Source organism: Miniopterus schreibersii (assembly GCF_964146895.1).
Source record: "Miniopterus schreibersii genome assembly, chromosome: 16".
In the NCBI taxonomy this organism is placed as follows: Eukaryota; Metazoa; Chordata; class Mammalia; order Chiroptera; family Miniopteridae; genus Miniopterus; species Miniopterus schreibersii.
Window position 1 is genome coordinate 19,315,522 of NC_138116.1, and position 22,314 is coordinate 19,337,835.

General features: G+C 49.3%; 1 protein-coding gene across 2 annotated transcripts in view; it reads left to right on the top strand.

Moving 5' to 3' along the window:
* Nucleotides 1–742: 742 nt before the first annotated feature.
* TTLL6 (tubulin tyrosine ligase like 6) overlaps nucleotides 743–22,314 on the top strand; it is a 31,269-nt gene continuing 9,697 nt past the window's right edge. Inside the window, exons 1-12 of one of the 2 annotated variants that reach the window (XM_081162369.1) lie at nucleotides 774–848; nucleotides 7,282–7,506; nucleotides 7,887–7,927; nucleotides 8,883–9,001; nucleotides 9,121–9,251; nucleotides 10,675–10,831; nucleotides 11,617–11,760; nucleotides 12,533–12,618; nucleotides 17,286–17,511; nucleotides 18,772–18,947; nucleotides 20,453–20,641; nucleotides 21,463–21,640. In XM_081162369.1, the coding sequence (XP_081018495.1) occupies nucleotides 8,981–9,001; nucleotides 9,121–9,251; nucleotides 10,675–10,831; nucleotides 11,617–11,760; nucleotides 12,533–12,618; nucleotides 17,286–17,511; nucleotides 18,772–18,947; nucleotides 20,453–20,641; nucleotides 21,463–21,640 (1,308 nt within the window). In that variant the 5' untranslated portion in view covers nucleotides 774–848; nucleotides 7,282–7,506; nucleotides 7,887–7,927; nucleotides 8,883–8,980. Of the gene's footprint in view, nucleotides 849–7,281; nucleotides 7,928–8,882; nucleotides 9,002–9,120; nucleotides 9,252–10,674; nucleotides 10,832–11,616; nucleotides 11,761–12,532; nucleotides 12,619–17,285; nucleotides 17,512–18,771; nucleotides 18,948–20,452; nucleotides 20,642–21,462; nucleotides 21,641–22,314 lie in introns of both variants that reach the window. The other variant, XM_081162370.1, reaches the window with a different exon arrangement.

Consider the following 22,314-nt stretch of genomic DNA (forward strand, 5'->3'; position numbering starts at 1 on the left):
TGTCAGTTTGGCTCAAATAAACTCATAGAGAACTACACAGGTAGAAAGGGAGGGAAACCACCATTTTTTGAATCCAGTCACTACTCTGATTCTCCCCTTGTCTGAGGGCAGTCAGCATGTTGCTGTGGGAAGACAAGACCCCCAGCCTCGGGCAGCCCTCTCTTATTGGCCGGTCCAGCGGAGGCGCCACCATCTCCCACACTCTCGGGAGTTGTCATGATTAGAAAAAGCTGAGCGGTTCATTATAGCTTTGGATGCCCATTTTACAGTTCAAGAAGCTAAGCCTCAGAGAGGACACGTCAACTGCCCGAGATTACACAGGTAATAATCATGTCTGAGATCTTGATTTAGGTCCCACCCAATGCTCTCCGTACAGCGCCGCCTGCTTGCTCCCCGGAGGCATAAGTACAAGGTGCCGCTACATCAGCGCAGCCCCGCGGAGCTGGAGCTCCGGAGCCGGGCGGTTCGGATCTGCGCCTGCGCACTGCGCCCCGACGGAGCGGTCCGGGTGGGCGGGGCGGGGCGGGTGAGGAGCGTGGCCCAGCGTCCTCGGTCTCCCGGGACAACGTCGGGCGCTTCCCTTAGAGCGCAGGGGCGGTTAATTGGAATCAGAAAGGAGGAGGGCGTCCTGGGAGCCCACCTCAGGGGCCAATCGAAGGCCTAGAAAGCCCTGTATGCAAATATGAGGGCCGGGCGGACCCCAAAGTAGGAAGAGCGGGGCTGGGGTTAGGGGTTGTCTGGCAGCCAATGGGAGCGCGTCTCAACCCTTCCAGGTGAGGGTCCGCAGGCGTGCTGCCGAGCGACCGGGGCCGCGGAGCCGGGGCGAGACGGGGCGCTGGGGATCGTCGGTAAGAGCTCCCCAAGGCCAGGTGCTGGCCCCAGATCGCGGCCGCCTAGCGCCTCCCCGCTGGAAACCTGGTTCTACGCGCCCCCGATGTCCCCCCCGGGGCTCAGCTCCCCAAGGCTATTCCTCTGCCCGCCCCGCTAGCGTTCTACGACGGCCAAAGTCGCTTACCCTCCGGGTGCCTGCGCCCCCTCGGCTCCCTAGTCTTTCTCTTCTCAGCCATCTCAGCAACGCTCGCTCTCTTCCCCCCCATGCTCGAGCTTACCCGCTAAAATCCCCTCATTCCCTTTTCTCATCCCTAAGAGTCTGATGCCAGGACCTCGCCCACACACCGACCCTCTTTTCCCAGCTCCATACGCCCTCCTGTCCTTGCGTATCTCTCGGGGGCACCCTCACTTGCTGCCCTCCCTCGATTTCCCTAAGCCTGGTGCCCCCAGGGAGCTGTCCCTTAGATACCAGAGGTCCCTGCGAATCGCGCACTCCCTCGGCCTCCTCTTGCCCCATCGTTACATCCTTCCCTTGATCACCTTTCTTCCTTTTTCTGGAGACACCTTCCAGAAAGACACTTGGGTTTTTCAGGGCCTGCACAGCCCTCTGCAAATGCTCCCACCCCCGCCCCTCCTCTTTTTCTCTCGCCTCCAGTTGTTATTCCTCACCCTCCTGAAGGAAGATTCTTCTAGGCTTGAGGGAAGTTCTCTGTTGGGATTTGAATCCTAGGAAAAATGTAACATATATGGGGATGAGTGGGAAGGGAGCTAACACTTACTAAACACTGGTATATAGCAGGCACTTTTAATATGTATACCAGTCCTACCATCATATTTTCCCTTTACAATATAGCCCTTATTTTGAACCAAGCACTGATTTAAGAAATACTAACTTATTTAATCTTTTTTAAAAATTATGTAGCATTCTGCAAACAACACTTTACATGACTTTTATTTATTTATTTTTAAATATATCTTTATTGATTTCAGAGGGAGGAAAGGAGAAGGAGAGAGAGATAGAAACAGCAATGATGGGAGAGTCACTGATCGGCTGCCTCCTGCACGCCCTTGACTGGGGGATTGGGCCCAGTAAGACACAGTAGGAGAGCTCTTCAGTCCATATCTTTCTGCAGACTGAAAGAAAAGTCTGGGCTATGAAGATCAGGATGAAAAGACTTGGCTAATACTTGAAACATGTTCCCCTATTGTTCTTAATCAAATGATTAAGACACTATTAATTCAGCTTTGCAAAAGAAAGCATGAAACATTTTCTACCCTTTTGCACCACCTCTAGGGGCTAGAAGAGTGGTCAACAAGTATAGTTCAGAAAGAACCTGCGATGTGTTTGCATGGAGCCGTCCCAGTGCTCATTTCCTCCCCCTGGTGGCCAATGAAGGTCATTTTCATGCAGTCTAACCAGGCTTTGGTTGGCAGCCTCTGGCTTGGAAGATCCCAAGCTCAAATCCCATTCTAAAATAGGAGAAAACATCAGGGATTTTTCACTGCCTCAACTATCCTATTCAGAAAGGTGAACTGAACATGTCTTGTGTCATTAAGAAAAACTGAAGATGGTATTTACTGTGCTTGCTACATTGGTAGCCCAACATAGGCTTTCTGAACTCCCCAAAGTATTTTGTCCACTTGCCTGTCCACTAACCTTGCATAATGAAAAGATATGTAGAGGGGCAGGAAGCCAGGGCTTCAGTCCTGGCTCCACTGACTTGCTCTCTGGCCTTGTGCAGGTCAAACCTCCTCTAAAAATCAAATGGGTTGAACTAGACACCCTCCAATGTCCCTCCCAGCTGTAGTATTCAGGGATCCCATAAGAGCTTAGGAAATGTTCTAGTTACACCCCAAATAAGAACCCTGGTACAATGTTGACATTGGTAAAAAGAAAGGAAAGAAACAGAGTGAAAATAAATACAAAGTAGAAATAATAGAGCTGTTGCCAGGTTATGGCAAATTTGGGAGACCCAGGCCCTTGTTGGAGGTGGGAATTTAGAAGCAGTTAGTTGGCTTTAAAGAAAACAATGTGGGACCAACTGATTCTTGAGGGGTAAAAGTCACCAAGACTGCTTCTAAGAGCTAGGTGATCAGTTACTTCACTTTATGGTTGCACCACTTATGGGCGATCATCAAAGAGGGAAAGGTAGTGGGTAGAGTGTGGAGGAAAAACAGCCCGTGGGGTCAGACAAACCTGGCTTCTGCCTCTTACCTCACTCTCTCCATGACTTAGTTTTCTCATCTGCAATAGATCGAAAATAATATCTATGATATGAGTTATGAGGATGAGACAGTTTGTATATAAAATGCTTTCCTATAATGCCTACTACTTGGTAAGTAGGTTGTAAACAGTAGCTACTGTTACAAATGAATGAAACTAAGTGTTTTAAGTGCTCACTATATGAAAGGACCCAAGGTTCATCATTTTAAAAAATGTTATTTATTTAATGCTCACAGTAGCACTTCTGTTACATAGATGAGGAAAATGAACCTCAGAAAGGCAAAGTTAGTTCATGCATTTATTTATTCTTCTAGTGCATTCATTCAAGAAGCATATGAACCTCTGCTATGTGCCAGACACTGTGGTAGGAGCTGAGAATTCACAGACCTGGTCTGTCCCATCAGGGAGGTCAGTCCAGGGCCTCACAGCTGATAATGATAGATAGTGTTTAGTGAGCACGTACTATGTGCCAGGCACTGTTCTAAGCACATTGTATTGCCTCAAATGAATTAACTCATTGAATTCCCATAACTGGGACAAACAACTTGACAGATGAAGAAACTAAGACAGAGGGATATTAAGTAAATTGCCTGAGGTCACACAACTAGGAAGCAGCAAAGCTGGGATTTAAATCCAGACAGACTCCAGAAGCTGAGTTCTTAGCAAGTGATTTAAAGTCGCATCTCTGACTGCAGAGGCCCTTAGACCGGGATGTATGTATGTCTCAGGATGCAAGCCACAGCCCCCTTCACACTTTACATTTTCTTTAGGCTTTGCCCTTTGAATCTATTACCTCACCTTCTTTGATTCCCCAGGCTAAAGATTCCTTTTGACTTTATCGGAAGGCTGGAGAGAAAGTGGGACCCCCCAAGTTAGAGGGAGTAGGTAGTTGCTGAGGCTGAGAAAGAAAATCTGATAGTCAAATAAGACCAGCATCTGAACAGACTGAGAGGGTTCTGGCTTCAAGATCTAATTCTTGTTCTGAAAATAAGGGCATTAGAATGTTTTTGGTCCAGCCCTGGAGGGAGCAGCTTTTGTTCTAAATCCAGATGTGTACTGGGCCAGGCATGTAGCCTAAATGAGAGAAATAACCTGAGTATTCTAAAATGTTTCCTCTCTCTTAATTCTACTGTAAGGAAAACAATAGCACAAAGGCAATTGTTACTTGGCTCCTGCATTAGAGAGACAATAGGGAATGTTAGGGACTGGGGCAGACTTGGAAAATGTCTGAAGAGGAAGCCACTCCTCTGCTCTGGTTGATTGCTGACATGATGCAATGGGGACCTATTTTCTGAAAGGAATGGAAATCTGGATTTTTATGGGGGAAAAATCTACATTTTCTAGTTACTGGTAACCACTATTTAACAACTATAACAACAACGACACACTATTGTGAGCCGAGTAAATGTTTTTGCAGGCTAGATTCAGGATGCAAGCCCCAGTAGGCAACCTCTGAGCAAGACAAAACTAAAACAGTCACATGTGGCAATGACTGTTGTCTGCCTTCTTGCACCTGTCTCAGGTGCCATCGAAGTGGCTCGGGGGAGGGTAGGAAGAATGACACAGTGAACTAGTTCCTTTAAAAGTACATGGGCCCAGTTTCTTGCTATATGTGCCCGAGGCTCTCCCTTGCAAGAATAAACAGAATTTGACTGTTTTTTTGTTTTGTTTTTAGTTCTTTGAGGCAGACAAATATAAGTAATGGCTTGTTCTTACTACTTGGGCAAGGATATGAAAAAAGCAAAGACAACCCACAACTCCAGATGCCAAATTCAGGGTCAGTTTTCTCTCCTCAAGTTAACATTAACCTTTAGGTAAACGGGGCCACTCCTCCCCAAGGGCTGGGTAAACAGGAGCCGTTGTGGAGGGGCTGGGGCAGTGGAGCTGGTGGTTTACCGGGGAGGAAGGGAGCAGCCCAAGGTCAAGATTTCATGTACCTTAGCCCTCTTGAACTTTGTCAAGAATGTGCCTGTTCACTGGGAAAAACCGACTCTCAAGGCCCAGGTTTCATCGGTTAGTTGCACTGAGCACAACTCTTTCTCCCCCTGCTCAGGTGTCACCATAAAGGGACTTGGGTATAAGTTTCTCTCCCTCTTCAGCAAGAGAGAGAAACAAGTGACAATCCGTGGCCGACTTCATAATTCTACCTCCCTCTTGCGGGTGACTGTGAGCATTCAGTGAGATGGCGTATGTGGCAATTATTTGAAAAGCCCACATACAGTTTATTATTAAATTATTCATAGGTTAGAGCCACCCCCACCCCCCCTCCAATTTTGGTTTGGGAAAGGGGCAGAGAGAGGTTGAAAGGTGTAGTGATGTTAAAAACATGGCTGTGAGGTATAAAAATTGCCTAGAATTATCAAGTCTGCGTACAGAGGAGAGGTGATTCCCGAGAGACTGTGTGACTCTGGTGAGCCTGCTATAATCGCATATTGCTGGCTGTAGTCCAAAGTGTTGGAATCCCTCTGGGAAACAACATGGTGATATAAAGAAATAAATACATAACACACACAAGCTACAGAATTTTCATATTCTTTAACCTAGTAATCCTGGTTGTGTTATGTATCTTAAGAAAATAATCCTAAAGAAGTAAAAGGCCTTCTGTACATGAAAGTGTGCATTTTAGAGCTAGTTATATGATAATAAAATTGGGAGCAACTTACATTGTTAACAATAGTGCAATGGTTGGTTAAATCCAGACACATTCCTTCAATGGGGTATTATTACACAACCATTAGAAATTAGAAATATGTAAGCTTGGTCACAACTGAAAGGGTGTTGATATGATATTAAGTAGGCAAAAAGCAGATACAAAATTCTTTACATGTTATGGTTACAATTATATAAGAATAATTGTGCTTAGACATTAAGAATAAAAGAGAATACATTAAAGGACCAGCGTTGCCATGTTAGGGTAGAAAAGCTAAAGGTGATTTCTCACCCTACCCTTTCCTAAACTTTCTTTAATGTTGTAGTATTTCAAGAAGAGTAATAATAAATTAGAATAAAGATATTATTAATATATTTTTTAAAAGCCGAAGAGTTTGTGAAGGAAAACCAGGTAGTGAGTAGCAAGAGGACTGCAGGCATTAAGAAGGACTGAAATGGTGAGGATGTTGGCAGGGTTTTGGAGGTGAGGAGGGGCACAAAGAACACCAGAAAATAGGCTTGATGGTCATAGAAATCTTGGATGTGAAGGGGATATTAAGTCAGTTAATTGCGCCTGGGCAGTTCTGGGTTCCCCACAGGCAAACTAAGCACATTCCTAAGGATTAGTGAAGCAGGGGTATTAAAAACCATTTTTAAAACAACTTGATATTTGAAGTTCAGGCAAACATTAAAGAAGTCATGATGGGCAGTTGAGCACTGACCTAGGATCCAGGAGATCGCGGTTCAGTTCCCAGTCAGGGCACATGCCTAGGTTGTGGGCTCGATCTCCAGTAGGGAGCGTGCGGGGGGGCAGCCGATCAATGACTTTTTCATCATTGATGTTTCTCTCTCTCCCTCTCCCTTCCTCTCTCTGAGATCAATAAAGATTTAAAAAAAAAAAGTCATCATGGGGATGGAGGAATGAAAACTCTGTTGGACTTCCTCATAGGTATTTTACAATTGTTCTTGTTTTCACTTTGAATGGGATGGTCGGGGAGACACTATAGCCTCTTCTGGGGTTGGGGGTCTCTGAAGCTCTGCATTAGGCGCTGGGCTTGAATCTTGTTTAATCAGCTGCAAATCAGTCCCGCACTCCATGAGCACCAGCTGCTTTCACGCTCAGGCCTGCGGGTTGCGTGCGCGAGGCTTTGTGCAGTGCCAAAACAGTTAACAGACCTCCTCAGAGCACCTCACCTGCACCCATGGGAGTGACTCCCTCAGCTAGGAGGCTCAGGCCTTGGTTCTGAGGCTGTCTCCAGACACTCGCTCACTTCAATAATAAGATTGTTTACCAGGTGGTGCCATGCAGGGCATCTCAGCCTGCTCCCGAAAACCCCAGGAGGGAAAAACCAAGGCCAGGGTTGGCTGAGTGAGTCCCTCAGGTCATAGTCGGTGGCAAAAGGTGGAATCAGCTCCCTCCTGGAGCCTTGCACCAACCGTGGAGGTGTGGTGGCATTTTATAAACTGCAGCCTGTGGCTTGGTCTCAGCGTGCTGGGGGACCACCCCCAGGAGCAAGGGAGGGGGTCCCCCTGCAGGTGGATCCAAGTAATTGCCTATTTCTCTGCCCTCTTTCCAGGGGCAGGGGCCAGTATTTCCCCAGAGTCTCCTTCCAGTCCCCAGAGATGCTCCAGCGTCAGCCTTTGGAAGACAAGGAAGGGACAGAGTCAGGGGAGAGGGAGGACAGTTCCATAGCAGACCTGAAAGAAATCGTCACCCTGGCTTTTGTGCGAGAGAACACTGGGCCTCCAAAGGGGCTCCAGAATGCCCAACGGCAAGGCAAGAAGAAGAGGAAGAAAAAGAGGTTAGGATCAAAAGGGGGGGAATGGGGATCCGCAGCGGTAAGAGCGGGGGGGGGGGGGGGGAGCCCCGGCTGCTAACGCGTGGGGACAGGAGAAACCCCTGAGGCTGAAAATCCCACCACTTCCGGTTCGTATAAAAAGAACCCGCTTTTGATGATCTGTTTTGTAGAATGAAAGAAAGAATGGTGCGTGTAATCTAACACCGCACCTTGCCCTGATCTTCATTCTGCTTGTGTTCAGACTGTTTTCTTTTTAAGGAGTTGTGTGTGTGGTGGGTTGGGTTTCATGCAGCCCCCGGGGCCGGCATGCTCCTGAGCGCAGGCCCTTGTTCTGCCAAGTGTGTCTGTCTCTGTCTTGCTGCTTTTCTGCTTCTCTTTTCCAGATGATTGGTGATCAATCTATCCAGCTGCCGATACGAAAGTGGTGAGCATCTGCAATCAAGGAATTCGTAATGGGGACCCAGTGGATTCCCCCAAAGAGTTGGGGAGGGTCACTCTTATGTGTTCTTGAGGATGGAAAGGATTGTCTCCAAATCCTGTTCTTTGCTTCTCTCAGCTCATTTAACTAGTTGAGGAAGTCGGGAAGCTCATTCCAAGAAAATGTGGGTTTGACCGCAATGGTGTGTACTTCAACTGCCTATCGTTCTCGTGTGTGGTGATTAGGGGACCTCATTGTAGAGAAGGCGGCTGCTGCTATAGTCAGTGGCTCTTTTTTAGAGCATAACTTCCAAACTGGCAGTCCCTGACCCGCAGACAACCTGCAGACCTACTTTGTGCTACAGAGCAGAGTGTCGTCCTTATTTTAATTTCAGATCTGTATGCTTTGGGCTGGTCCTGACTCTCTTGGTCACTGCAGGCGCTTCCTTTCCAGGCCCTTAAAGGCATCTGAGTTTGTGTTGGAATCAGCTCCCAGTTATCAATATTAATAGGGACAGGGGAAGAAGGATATGAGTATATATGTGGTTTTGAAAGACATTGTATAATTGTTTTCTGTCAATTTACCTTACTAATTAAGCTTGGCTCTGGCTGATGTTAGGGATTTAGGTTTAAATTCCCTGAACATTCAGTGCTTCGTGTTTGGGGGAAAGCCAGAGGCCTACTTCCTGGCAAGGGGAAGCCAGGGTGGGTAAGACGTTCATCCCAGATAACCTTCTGTGGGGATCATGGGGCATAGGCTCTATTCCTTAATTGCTTTCACCTCTTTGCGTTCCTTTCTCGGCAATGATGTGTCCAGGCAGGGCATGGTGGCTTCAGTCCCAAGGAGCCAAGATGTCTCGCTTCAGTGCTTGGCCTGGGAGCACCTAGAATGGAGCCTCCCCACTTTATGCTCCTCCCTCACTCCCAGGCTAATAGGCCTTTCTTTCTCCAACCCATGGCAGTGCGTAGGGCTGCCCAACAGTATGGCCTTCGAGAGGGTGGGGAAAATGACGACTGGACTCTCTACTGGACTGACTACTCAGTGTCGCTGGAGCGGGTGATGGAAATGAAAAGTTACCAGGTATCTGGGTCAGAGCATAAGTGTGGCATCTATCCTGTGGGGACCCCACTGTCCCCCAAGGGGATCTCATGGGTACTCCCATGTCCCCCATTGTTCATGAATTCTGGCTTCCTTTGCAGAAAATCAATCACTTCCCAGGGATGAGTGAAATATGCCGCAAGGACATGCTGGCCAGGAATATGAACCGCATGTTGAAGTTGTTCCCTAAAGATTTCCACTTTTTCCCCCGGACCTGGTGTCTTCCTGCTGAGTGAGTGCCGACCTGTGCTCCCTTCGCCACTCCCCACCCCAATTCCATTTCCCATAGGATCTCCCACCTCTCTCTTCTATTCAGGAAGATAAGGGATATAGGGTGTGGCCAAGGCTGCGAAAACACTAGGCTCTGTCCATAAAATTAGATGACATTTAGGGCTGGGTGCCTTGGAGCCTGTGCCTGCTGTTGGGATGAGAATTTGTTCCGACCTTGAAAGCTGTTGATTTTGAACTTGTTCCAACCTTTTAACTGAATTTCTAAGGACCATGAGCACTTCTGCAGGGAGTGAGGTAATGGTTAATGCCCAGGTTAGGAGCAGGGAGGAATGCCTGACCTCTGTCCTATGGCAGTGCCATGGATGGCGGTCAGCCTTTTCCCATCTCTGGTCTCATTTTACCCATCTTGAAACTGGACATCCATTCCTGGTACATAATATACTCTGGACCACACCACAAAGAAACAGGGGAAATGTGAGATAACATGAACATGACCTGGATACAGTCTGGTGTTTGAGATGAGGTGGAGGGGGCAGTGAGTCGACATCAGAATGATTCTTACATGGCAAGGGCCTGAGAGAAATCCCACGTTCCCCCCTTTGTCCAATGCTTTCCCAATCCCAGAGCTCTGGGGTTCCCAGACTTTCCTTGCTTGTGTGGAAAAACCTAGCAGTAGCTTAGAAGGAAATGTGTTTGCCATCAGGTCAACAGGTACCTCTGGATTTCATAGCCATTGAGGACCATTGAGTTAAGTGACTTCTCCAGTGGTCAGGAGACTCCTTTGAGTTAAGATGCAAAACAAGAAATATAGCAAGACTGAGATCTATAGTCCATTGTTTCTTTTTTTCTTCTGAACATACGTTCTTCAAAGTATGTTCAAAGATAGCATTTGCTGTCTCACACTCTGGCTGGAGTGGAGATGTTATAGAGGAAAAGCTGAGTCCAGAGTGGGACAAGAGGCTAATTGATCCGGGGTCACGTCACTGGGCTCGAGCCAGATTCAGAACTCCAAATCTCCGATCTGCAAACCCAGAGAATCAAACTCCTTGGTTATGGCTAACTTTAGGGGGTGGACAGCATACCTGCCTGCATTGTCATGTGCAAGACAGGCGTCATGATCATTGTGTAGATGATGGAAGTGAGGCTTACAGAGGTCAAGTCCTGGCAAAGGGTTACACTGCGAAGTGGAGTTGCCTGGGTTTAAATTCAGGCCTGAATTTCCTCCAAAGCCCATCTTCTCCCCACTGTGGGTGCTTTACTGGCTCTTCTATGGCCAGACCTCTGGGCATCTGTCTGTCAGCTCCAAGGCTTTTGTCACATTAGATAGTATTTTTTGTTGTTTATTTTTTTTAAATCAAGAGCTAGTCTTCCTTAATTTTGCTCCCCAGTGAAAAGTGTATCTCGTTTCCTCCCTGTTCTGGTAGCTGGGGAGATTTGCAGAACTACAGCAGGTCAAGAAAAAATAAGACATACATTTGTAAGCCGGATTCGGGCTGCCAAGGGAGAGGCATATTCATCACCCGGACGGTGAAAGAAATCAAGCCAGGGGAGGACATGATCTGTCAGCTCTATATTTCAAAGGTACCTCTTCATTGTGATTATTTATTTATCCCCACAGCAACCTTAGGCGGCAGCTCCACTGGACCGAATGTGAAATGAGGGAATGGAGGGCAGGGGTGGGGGTGAAGCCGAGTCCTGTCTTCTGCCTTGGACTTTGTCAGACCAAGCCTTCTGACCAGGGATGTGACTTGTGCCTGGACCAGAGCGTCCCTCACCTTTGCTCCCCTGTCCGTTGGTCTGGCTCTACCGGGCTGGTCCCTTGCCTCTGGGACCAGCCCGGGAGAGCACCTCTGGTCTCTGGAGGCCCCCGCTCACTGAGGAGAGGAGAGTAGCCTGGAGAGAGAATGGTAACCAGCTTTACTCCATGACTGGAGGGCAGAGGTCACAGCGGGCAGCCCACAGCAGGAAGGGGAAGGCACCTGCCAGCGTTGCAGGTCCCCATTGCAGGGAGAACTCTTGCAGAACTGTAACAGTAACATAGCCCTGGATGGTAACAACATGTTCTTTGTCACAGGACTTTTTGTCATTTTGTTTAGTAAACAGGAGTTCCCTTGGAGCTGGTTACTCATGCCACTTGACAGAATAAGAAACTTAGGCACGGTGTGGTTCAGTGACTTCCAAAAGGTCGTGTGGCGGGGTCACAGGGCCCCAATCCCCTTCTCCCGGTCCCCAGCCCTGGCCAAGTCTATACTCTGTAACAAGAGGCAATGTTGGAGCTGACACCACAAACACTAGGTGGGGCACTAATGACCTTCAGGCCTGAATTTCTCCTCCGATGCTTGTGTAACTTCTGTTCTTTCCTCTAGCCCTTTATCATTGATGGGTTCAAGTTTGATCTACGGATTTATGTGCTGATCACATCCTGTGACCCCCTCAGGGTTTTTATGTATAATGAAGGACTGGCCCGCTTTGCCACAACCTCTTATTCCCACCCTTGCACAGACAACCTGGTGAGCTCAGGGGACATGCTCCTTACCCTCCTCCCTTAGCGTGATTAGAAAACCCTAGTTAGCCTGGCTGGGCGTGGCTCAGCAGTTGAGCATTGACCTATGATCCAAGAGACTGAGGCTTGATTCCCAGTTAGGGCACATGCTTGGGTTGAGGGCTCGATTCCCAGTCGGGGTTTTGCAGGAGGAAGCGATCAATGATGACTCTCTCATCATTGATGTTTCTATCTCTCCCTCTCCCTTCTTTCTCTGAAATCAATAAAGATATATTTAAAAAACCCCACCAAACCCCTAGTTAAATCCACATTCAAAAACACTGTGGATTTGGCTGTCATTTGCAGAACATTTACCATGTGCTGGGTCACATACATTCTTTTCTTGAGCCTTCCCAGGAGCCCTCAGAAACGGGGCTTATCACCTCCCTTTTACAGAGAGGGAATGAAAACCCAGAGAGTATAAGACCTTGTCCAAGTCACAGCACTAGGAAGAAGTCAGGCTGGGACTCAAGGCCAGGTCTGCCTGACTGCAAATCCGGTGCCATGGTCCCACAGCCCTGGAGTGTCCCTCAGGCAGTGCACCACCCAACCTCAGGAGCAATTGGAGTTTCTTATACTCCAGGCTGTAGGATCCCCCCTCTCACTTCCTCTGTTTTGCCAGTTGAAGTGAGCCCTAAGACTTCCCCTTTCTTCTCTGTCCTTTTAAGCCCCAGGGGCCATGGGAGGAAGCGGGAGCCTGCCCTTCCTCTGACCCCACAGACTTGTGTCTCTTCCCCCAGGATGATATCTGCATGCACCTGACTAATTATTCCATTAATAAGCACAGTTCCAATTTCATTCAAGATGCACACTCCGGCAGCAAGAGGTAAGCAAGCGGCCTCACTTCTCTTTTCTTTCCCTGCCAATCTCAGAGCTGCTCTCTGGGATTCTACCTAAACCCTGTCAGTCCCCATCAGTGTTTCCATCCTGGGTCACATGCTCTGAGAAAATATTTCTTGGCCTCTAAACCCAGAACAGACTCCTTAGTCTCTGCCCTCCGGCTGTTAATCATTAAAAGGAGGCCACATCATAAACCCTAGGAGGATGGGAGGAGGAGAGATAAACATGAACTGTTTCCCCAGCAGGGTACACACACACACACCCCAAAGCATACTCCTGTTACAGTTGGCCCTTCTGACATTTCCAAACCAACAGATATTTACTGATTGCTGGTCTGCCTCGGGAAAGGGAAGGGCCAGGCAGTTGTTCCTAAGGCTGTGGTTTCCTAGGGTGTTGCTCCAACAGAGATTCTCAACTGATGTGTCAGGATGCCTGGTGTGACCTGCCATGTGGCTAGCTGGCTTTAAGATTCCCCAGAAGAAGGGGAAAGATGAGAAGAATGCATGAGCATCTCCCCAAGCAGCTTTAATATGCATGCTATCGTCTAAGCCTGTCTCATTTGAGTTTCAAGATAAAGGGGGGTTGAAGAATGTGAACATGACCAGGCGAAGGGGAAAGAAAAAGAAAGTATGTGTGGAGGCCTCTTGTGTGTTAGGGGCCTGAGCTGGGTGTTTTGTGGGCTTTTTTTTTCCATTAAAATTTTATAACGCTATGGCAGAAGCATTATAATTTACCTTTTGTAGGTGGAGAACTATGAGTTAGGTGCCACCTCCATTTTACAGATGAGGAAACCAAGTCTCTGAGAGGTTAAGTAAGTTGCCCAAGGTCACACAGTTCTAAATGCTGCAGCAGGACAGGAAGGGAGGTCTGTCAGACTCCAAGGCACGTTCTCCTTCTCCTGCGCCAGATTGAAACGACTGATAAACAGGCAACCTGTTTGGCTTCAGAGCACCAGAGAGGCAAGGTGCACGGGGAAATTTCACCACGGCCTCGGTGGCAGAGTTCCAAAGAGCAAATGGAAAATCACTAGGTTCAGCCTGCCTGAAGGGGACGTGTCGGGCTGGCTGGAGGCGAGCTCCCTTTCTCAGGAGGCACCAGCCACCTGTCTTGCCTGAAGCCCTCCCACCTCATTTCCGCCTGGACTGTGGGCACCGGCTGAGCCTCCTGCGCTGCTGCGTGTGGAGCGGTGCTGCTCCAAGCCCTGGCTGCCAGTCCCGCTCTGACTCTCACCGGTTGAGTCACCTTGGGCAAGTCCCTTCATTTCTCTGAGCCTCCATTTTTTGGTCTTTAAAATGAGAGTGATAAGACTCCGTTCCTGATATTCCGTGCCCTGCCCACCTCCTAGGGACACTGAAACCCAGAGGACCTATGATAGCCACACGGACAGCGCTCGTGGTTAATGTTGTTTTTTCTTAGTGTAAGGGCGTGTGATCGAAGGGCCCTCGTTTCCCTCCTCTTATGCGGCTTCCTGTTGCCTCCAACTCAGCTTTCCCCAACATGGGGGTGTCCTCCCTCCTTGCTTCCACCCCAGCATGCCAAACTGCTTCCGCTGCCCACTTTCCCATCTCTACCTCCTAACTTTCAGGGTTAGAATTTGGTGTCATCTTGGATGTTTCCTTTTCCAGCGAGTCATTGAATCCTGCACGTTTCTCCTTCAAATGTCCCTGTGCCCCTTCCTTTCCACCAGGACCAGACCTCGCTTCTGCCTCAGACCCGAGGGCTGCACTGACCTCTTTGCTCTTTTCCTTAGCTCCGGGCACCTCTGCTGACCCTCTCTGTGCTCCCGTTTTCTCATCATAAAACGACATAATAAAAAAAAGAATGCTGGCTGGCCAGCCTCACAGACACGCCATAAGGACGTATGTATGGGCTTCAAAAGCAGTGAGCCCCATGCAAGCGGGTGCTGTTGTTATACATTCCACACGCTCGCTCCTTCCCATCTCAGAAACCCGTGTGGCTCCCAGGTGCCTAGAGCCAAACTCCTCTGCTCAATATGCTGTAACTTGACCAGGCCCCACTATCCGCTATTATTACTATTGCACTAACAGTCAACATCTTTTTTTTTTTTTCGAGCCCTTGCTATATGCCAGGCACTGCTCTAAGACATTTGCATACCTCAACCCAGTTCATCCTCACAAAACACTGTGTTATTATCGCCCTGATTTTACGTATTAAGAAACAGGTGTAAAAAGTAAAGTAACTTGCACAAGGTGGTGCATTAGGAAGTGGCAGAGCTGGAATTAAACCTTCCAAGGCCAAACCTTAACCACTAGGCACCACTGCCTGTGCTGTTTGATCATGCTGTTCTACCGGGATGTTCTTTTGCTCACATTTGCTGTATAGGCCTTGCTCATTCCCACCTCTCTGCCTTTGCTCGGCTCCAACGGGAAACATGGGAGAACATTCTTGAAGGCCCTTCTGTTTCACTAAGCTTCCATGTTGCCTTCTCTGGCGGGTTCTGGGTTCTGGTCCAGCCACATAACCACTGTAGTGTGGGTGACACCCATCTTCTCTGTGGGCATCTGTTTTCCTACTTGTCAGGTGAGAGGATTGGGTTCCATCTCTAAGGACGGGCCTGTGAAATCTGAGTGTAACCACCCACAGTGACCTTTCCATCTCTGGACTCCCACCACCCTTATTGTCAACATCAGCTGGAGCCTGTAACTGCTCTTTGCTTGGTACACATGTTTGTCTTATGTCCCCAGTTGTACTGAAGCTCCTTGAGGGTGAGGATGGTGCCCTGGCCTTCTGGGTACTTCCCATGTTGCCAGGTAGAGTCCTCCCTTCTCTCCTTCCCTTTTCCTTTCACCTTTTTCCTTCCTTCTTCATCTTTTGAGACAATCTGCTTTTCATACTGATTACCTCCCAGTTCCTCCTTCCCCAGCTTGAGGCCAACTGTGCCCTCAGTCAGTCCCCCACCAGGCTGGAAACTCAGTAGGAGCAGTGAAGAGAAGTCAGAAAACCTGGAAACCTGGCAGGCCTCCGGGCAGAGACCAGGTCCTCTTCATCTTTCAGGGTGCCTGGCACATAGCTGGTGTGTTAAATTGAGTGGACTAATTCATTGCGATGTGCCTGAGTCATCCAGAAGAGATTGTGTTATGATTTGTAATGTATTGTTACAAGAGGGCAAGAAAGTGTATAATCTATTTTGGGAAAATTTATTTCCCAATTTGGCAAATTAAATACAGTTTTGCACTTGAAAGGATTGGACAGTTTGTTTATGGGTAACACTCCTTTCCCTGACAATGGCAGATAGAGGATATGGGCCTCTGTATTGAGTGGGTTTTGCTTACCTGTCTTTATATAAATGCATCCTTGGTTGTTTCATGTGTGTTGACTCCCCAAATGGTCCTTTGGCTTCCCGTGACAGAGGTGGCAGTTTCTTGGGATCCCCTCAGTGTATGAGCTTTGCATGCATAGCTGGCCCTTAGCAAACGTGCATTGGCTGACAATCCTGCGTCCTCTGTTTCAACCCATTGGCTGGGGTCCATTTGAGCTCTTGGAGTTGCCTGGGTGAGCCGTGTCTCTTGTCTTCTCTTTCTCCTCTTAGACCTTCATTCCCCGGCATCTCCTCCTCCCACTTTTCCACTTTCCACCTTGCGTCTCTGTGCACGTGCGTGTGCATGTGAAGGGCGTCTGTCCCCATCATCGCCTCTTAGACCTGTCGGATTCGCCCTCTCTCTGAATTGCCCAGTGTGGAGCTGACTGCAGCAACCCCTCAGATGTTTCCTCACAAACCTCTCCACACAGGGTAGACATCCTCTGACCTCTGTGATAGGGTAACCAGCCATCTCGGGTGGCCTGCGAGTGAGGGGTTCCCTGGGATGTGGGATTTTCAGTTCTAAAATCGGGACCATCCTGGTTTGCCTGGGGCAGTTGGTAACTCTATCTGTAGAAATTCCCTGGGCCTGCCTTTTCCACATGGGCAATCCTGAAACAAAATTTCTGTGTCTTTAGTGTCCCCAGAATCCTGTCAGGTGACTGAGGTGGAACTCAAATAGTAGTTTGCATGTTTGTTTTTTTAAATTTATCTATTGATCCTAGAGAGAGGGAGGGAAGGAGGAAGGAAGAGAGAGAGAGAGGGATATCGACCTGTTTTTCCACCCATCCATGCATTCATCGTTTGATCCTTGTAGGTGCCCTGACCGGGGATTGAACCCACAACCTTGGCTTAACGGGGCGGTGCTCTAACCAACTGAGCTACCCAGCAAAGGTGGTAGTTGTGTTCTTAAAAGGCTCCCTAAGTACTTCTAATGAACACCAAAGTCTGAGAAATTACCACCAAAGCAAAGCATGATGCAGGGTATAGGTTTTTTATTTTTTAATTCGTCCATTAAGCTTTCCACCCAGGATACTCAGTCCCTGCCCAAGCCCACGGTGTGTTCTGGGTCACAGTTAAAGTGCCAGGCAGGTCTTACAAGTCATTATATCCGTGCCCACTCCAGGCTGTGGAGGCTTCAGGAGTGTATCTCTGTGGCTCCCGCAGGCCCCTCCTGAGCTGACACAGTCCTGGTGTCCCCCTAGCTTCTGGGCGTTTATCCCTTTTGGCTCTGGTACCTTATTTTCTCCAGAAGTTTCTGGTTTCCAGCATGCCCTGGCCTTAGATGACCAGAGGTGGGCTGCCCTGCCTCATGGCCTGTGGTTCCCCTCTAGGAAGCTCTCCACCTTCAACCTGTACATGGAGAGCCATGGCTACAACGTGGAGCAGATTTGGAGAGATATCGAGGACGTCATCATCAAGACGATCATCTCGGCCTACCCCATCATCAAGCACAATTACCACACCTGCTTCCCCAACCACACACTCAACAGCGCCTGCTTTGAAATCCTGGGCTTTGACATTTTGTTGGACCGCAAACTCAAGCCCTGGCTATTGGAGGTAGGGAGGTTGGGGCGAGGGGTGAAAATTGGCCCGTTTTGGGGGTCAGCTAGCTTCAGGCTCATTTCTCTGCCCTCCCAGCTCCGCTAGATCTGTTTAATCAACTTAATCACGCCGGACCTACCCACGGTGCTTGTTGCCTGGGGCTTCTCCTTTAGCTGGGAAGTGGCCACCAGAGGGGGGTAGACGGCCGGGAATTGGAGGATTCCTCGCGCCTTTCCGAGGTCCACCCAGACTTGGAAACGCTGATCTCAGGCACAGAGTGATTCTCAAGACAGCTCTGCCTTTTGTAGCAGAGTCGTCTCTCAGGAAGGGGGTGTTCTTCATCAAAGCTGGGTTGATGATGTTGCAGATCAGATGGGAGCTGTCAGGCCTGGCTCTTGGGGGCCTGGATCACTCGGTTCCAAGCACTAACAGAGAATGGCCTGGTGTCTCTGGCCACAGGAATGGGTGGGGAGCCACTCAGTGAGTTTCCTGCCTCCCCTAGACCCACAGGGTGGTGGTGGGAGGAGGAAGAGAAGCTTCTGGGTGGCTGTCTCTTTTCCAGATTGGACTCGTGCTTGGCAGCCCTCTCAAGTGGCTAGTTATTCAGTATGCACACAGGGAGGAGGGGTGTAGGCGTGGGGGTGCAAGTCAGAGGTGCTAGTGCCAGCTGCCAATGAACAAGAGTCAGCCTTCAGAGTGGGAAACCCAGAATTATAGATCAGAGTCCTGGGGCCTTACCTTTCCTTCATTCCCAGTCCTTGTTCCTGGGTGTGGGTGGGAAGGAGCTGCAGAAACTGCTAGGAATCTTCAAATGTCACATAGAGCCTCTGAACAATATGGACGTTTCTGTGAGCAGGAATGAGTCTTCTCCCTTCTCCCACCTGTTTCTCCGGCATCCCCAGTCAGGATCTTGAATGCATCCCTCCTTTCTACTCCCTAGCTCCCCACCTGGCCCTTTGGCTGCCCCTTCCATCTGCTCCATGCATGTGAGAGGACACTGCACACCAGATGGAGGGGAAACCAAAGACGGGGCACTCCGTGATGCCTCTCAAGAACAAAGGACTAAAGTAAAAGCTAATTAAACTAGAGGGGTTCCATTTCCCCCTTGCCTCACTGTGGCTCCAGTCCAGACCTTCTCTCCCTTTCCCTCCCATTCATCTTGGTAGCCAGAGCCCCAAAGTGGGCTTTGGTCACTCTGTGGAGGTGGCATTTTGGCCTCACTCTCTGCTTTCACTCTGGACAGCCCAGTTTCCAGCTGCCGTCTTGCCCTCACAGGTAAACCACTCTCCAAGCTTCTCCACCGACTCCTGCTTGGATAAAGAGGTGAAGGACAGTTTGCTGTATGACACCTTGGTTCTGATCAACCTGGGAAGCTGTGACAAAAAGAAAGTCTTGGAGGAGGAGAGGCAACGGGGGCGGTGCCTGCAGCAATGTCGTTCTCGGGAAACCAGGTATAGTAGCACTCCTCACCCCCCAGGGACCCCATTTTTTATGAGTTCCCTATTCCCAATAAGACTGGCCTGTCCTGGTCCAAGTTATGGTCCAACAGCCTACTAGTTATGTGACCTTTTTGTTATTTCTCTGACCCTCAGTGTTCTTTCTGTGAAATGGAGCTAATGATACATAAAGTTGTAGGGGGAATTAAATGAGATAATATGTATAAAAGGCTTATAATAATGCCTGGCACTGTAATTTATATTTGAAACAATTAAAAATCTTGCCTGGGGTTCATGGGGAGGGGAGTCAGCTCTTACAAATAATTACCCTACTTGGAAAATTAATTTATATTTGTGGAATGTGGCAGTTTGAATAGTTTTACTGTGAATATTCCTTTGTCTCTATTTTAGGAGATTTAAGTTATAGACATAACTATATATAATGAATATAATACCATATGAAAGCTCAGGGATTACCAATACAAAAAGTAAAACCATTCCTTTATTTTTGCCAAAAGAAAGATTTATCTGTCCTACCCCATGTTACTGTGTTGGCCGGAGCTAAGGTGTCCCTGCTCCCTGCCTTTCAGAGGCCTTTCTCTGCAGAGTGAGCCTAATGTCAGAAGACTGAGATGCCTGTGTTGATTTTCAGACCCCACTGTGGCCCCTGCCCTCCTCATGTGCAGAGCCAGCCCTGTCTTTCGAGATTAAACTTCTGGAACCAGGGCAATAGCATCTATTTGGATGGCACTGTGTTTCTCGGAGCACTTTCACGTGTACTGTCTTCCCTGTTAGGAGGGGTGTTATATGGTCCTGTTTGGGGAGCTAAGGAGACAAACACTCTGGAAGGGGAACTGACTTGCATTAGGTCGCCTCCCTGGTAAATGGCAAATCTGGGCCCAGAGCCCAAGGGGTGTGTGGCCTGGGGTTCCAGGACGCCTTTTGCTGTGCCAGCTTTCTCAAAACTGCTTGAGGAGGAGGCAGCAGCTCGCCTAAATCACTCCCCTCGTTACACTGGTGCCGGATAGCTCAGTGGCTCTTGGCTTCCCTGCTGTAAAAGGGGCTTATCATTCCTCCCTCCCTGACCTCCACCTCCCCAGGGGGCTGTGAGGAAGGATGAGATCATCACAGCTCATAAAAGCGCATCCAGCTTATCCAAGAAGTCCTCAAACTTAGCAAAACACAAGCCATCGTTCCCCAGGGTAGTAGGGGCTGTGATTGGGAAGGTGGCGACAGCCTGCCTTGTCAGAACTAAGCCAAGAGGGAAATGGGTTTTACTCGCAACAGGAGAGAATTTGAGGAACTGTCGGAAAGGACTGTTCTAACCAGCGCTTAGCACATTATGACACTGGCTGTCCAGGGAGGGCTGGAATCCTCTCAGGGCAACATTTAGGAAATACCGATTGACCGCTGTTGTGTGCAAGGCCTCCGCCTGGCCCTAGATGACATCCGGCTTGGTCATGTTCCTTCCAAGCATCGGGCCTTGTCCCAACGCAGCCCTGTGTCCTGCTTGCCAACAGGATCGAGGAAGTCAAGGGTTTCCAGGCCTTGCGTTTGGAGAAAACGGAGAAGTATGAGGAGGGGAACTGCGGGGGGTTCCGCCTAATTTATCCCAGACTGAACTCGGAGAAGTATGAGAAGTTTTTCCAGGACAACAACTCCCTCTTCCAGAATACTATTGCCTCCAGGGCCCGGGAGCTGTATGCCCGGTAAGACGGTGCCCTTGAGGTGGGCCAGGTGTTGGGGGGATTGTGCTAGACTTGCTGAGTGACTGGCCTGGGACTGGGGGGGGGGGGTCTGTGAGCTTTAGTCTCCAACCATGAAGTTGCCAGGGAGACATTTGCTTTAGTCTCACAAGGACCAGGAATTGTAAGATTGCCTGGTGTGGGGTGCTGTTAAGTAGATATGAAGCTGTTTCTAGAAACTCACCCCTGAGACAGAATGCCCAGCCCCTCAGAGCTGCCTCCTGGATTCATGCAGGTATATAATCTAAGATCTGGAAGGGACTCATCCCATCTAGTCCAGTCCCCACCCACCACCTCATTCTATGGGAGGGAGGGCAGAGCAGACAAGACATCATATAGAGATAATAACAGAAGAGGGACTACAGTCCCTGTCTCCTGACTTGTGTGACTGTTATTTCCATTACATTATTGGCCAGGGGCCCAGGATATGAAGTGGTCCGGTGTGGGAGCCCTTGACTTTGGCCTCCTGCCCAGACCCTCTTTTCAGCACCTGCCATGTATGGGATCTGTCCTGCTGATGAGATGGGAGGTGGAGAGAGAGAGAGGTGGTGGAGTGGGGTGGTGTCCCCTTCCTGCACGTCTCTTCTGGATCTATTCCTCAGGTTGGGAATGGTGTGGTTGGAGGGGTGACTCTACTCCACCTCCTGTTCTGTGACCTTCAGTCATTTGTGCAGACTGGACACATGCTGGGGAGGAAATGTGGAGCTTTCTGCTCTTTGCAGAGAATGCCCTCATTCAAAACTCATCCCTAACCTACATGACACTCGCTGTTCCTCAATGGGCAGGCAACTGATCCAGGAGCTGAGACTAAAACAGGAGAAAAAATCCTTCCACATGAAAGAGAAGAAGGTAGAGATGCAGGGGGAGTCGGCAGGAGAGCAAACGAGAGGCAAGGGCACGAAGAGCTGGCGACAGACACAACAGCAGAAATACAAGGCCGCCACCAGCCGTGCCCCCAGACAAGTAAACCCGGATGGGAGGGGAGCGCCTGTGCCCAGCACCCTTCCCCGGCTGGGTCCAATTCGTGGGGGGTTGCCGAGGAGACCGCTACTCAGAGCCCAGACACACTGAAGGAATGGGGCTGTATGGGGGGCTGGGCCACAGGAGGGGGAGCCTGGAAGTCACCAGGAGCCCAGCGGCCTTCAGAGGATCCCTGTGTCCAGGCGCAGAGGATGCTCACTGGTCTGTCCTTCTTGCACCCTTCAGTAGGAGTGAGCAGCTGGGAGGGTGAGCCCATCCCCATGGAGGGAGCAGGCTCCAGGACTATGTGGATCCATTACGTATCTCCAATTCCAGTTTGGGTTGTAACACTCCCTCCTGGGAGGCCAGGGCAGGGCTGAGAAAGGAGGCCACAGGGAAGAGCCTCCAGTAGGCAGGACCCTCAGAACACTACATGGGGTGACTGACCACAGCTGGGTCCTTCCAGCCGGTTCTCTGCTCCAAGTGTGGGCCAGCCTCCCACTGAGGGCCACAGTTGTCCTGTGATCTGAACCTCTGGATCCCTCCTTCTCTGCCTAGCTCTCACTATAGGCTCAGTGGAGAGATTCGGTTGACTTTTCAGTCCATCTCCTTCTCAAATACTCATCTGAAGGAACAGGATTAGAGCAGGTTGTGTTTTTGTTTTTGTTTTTCCCATA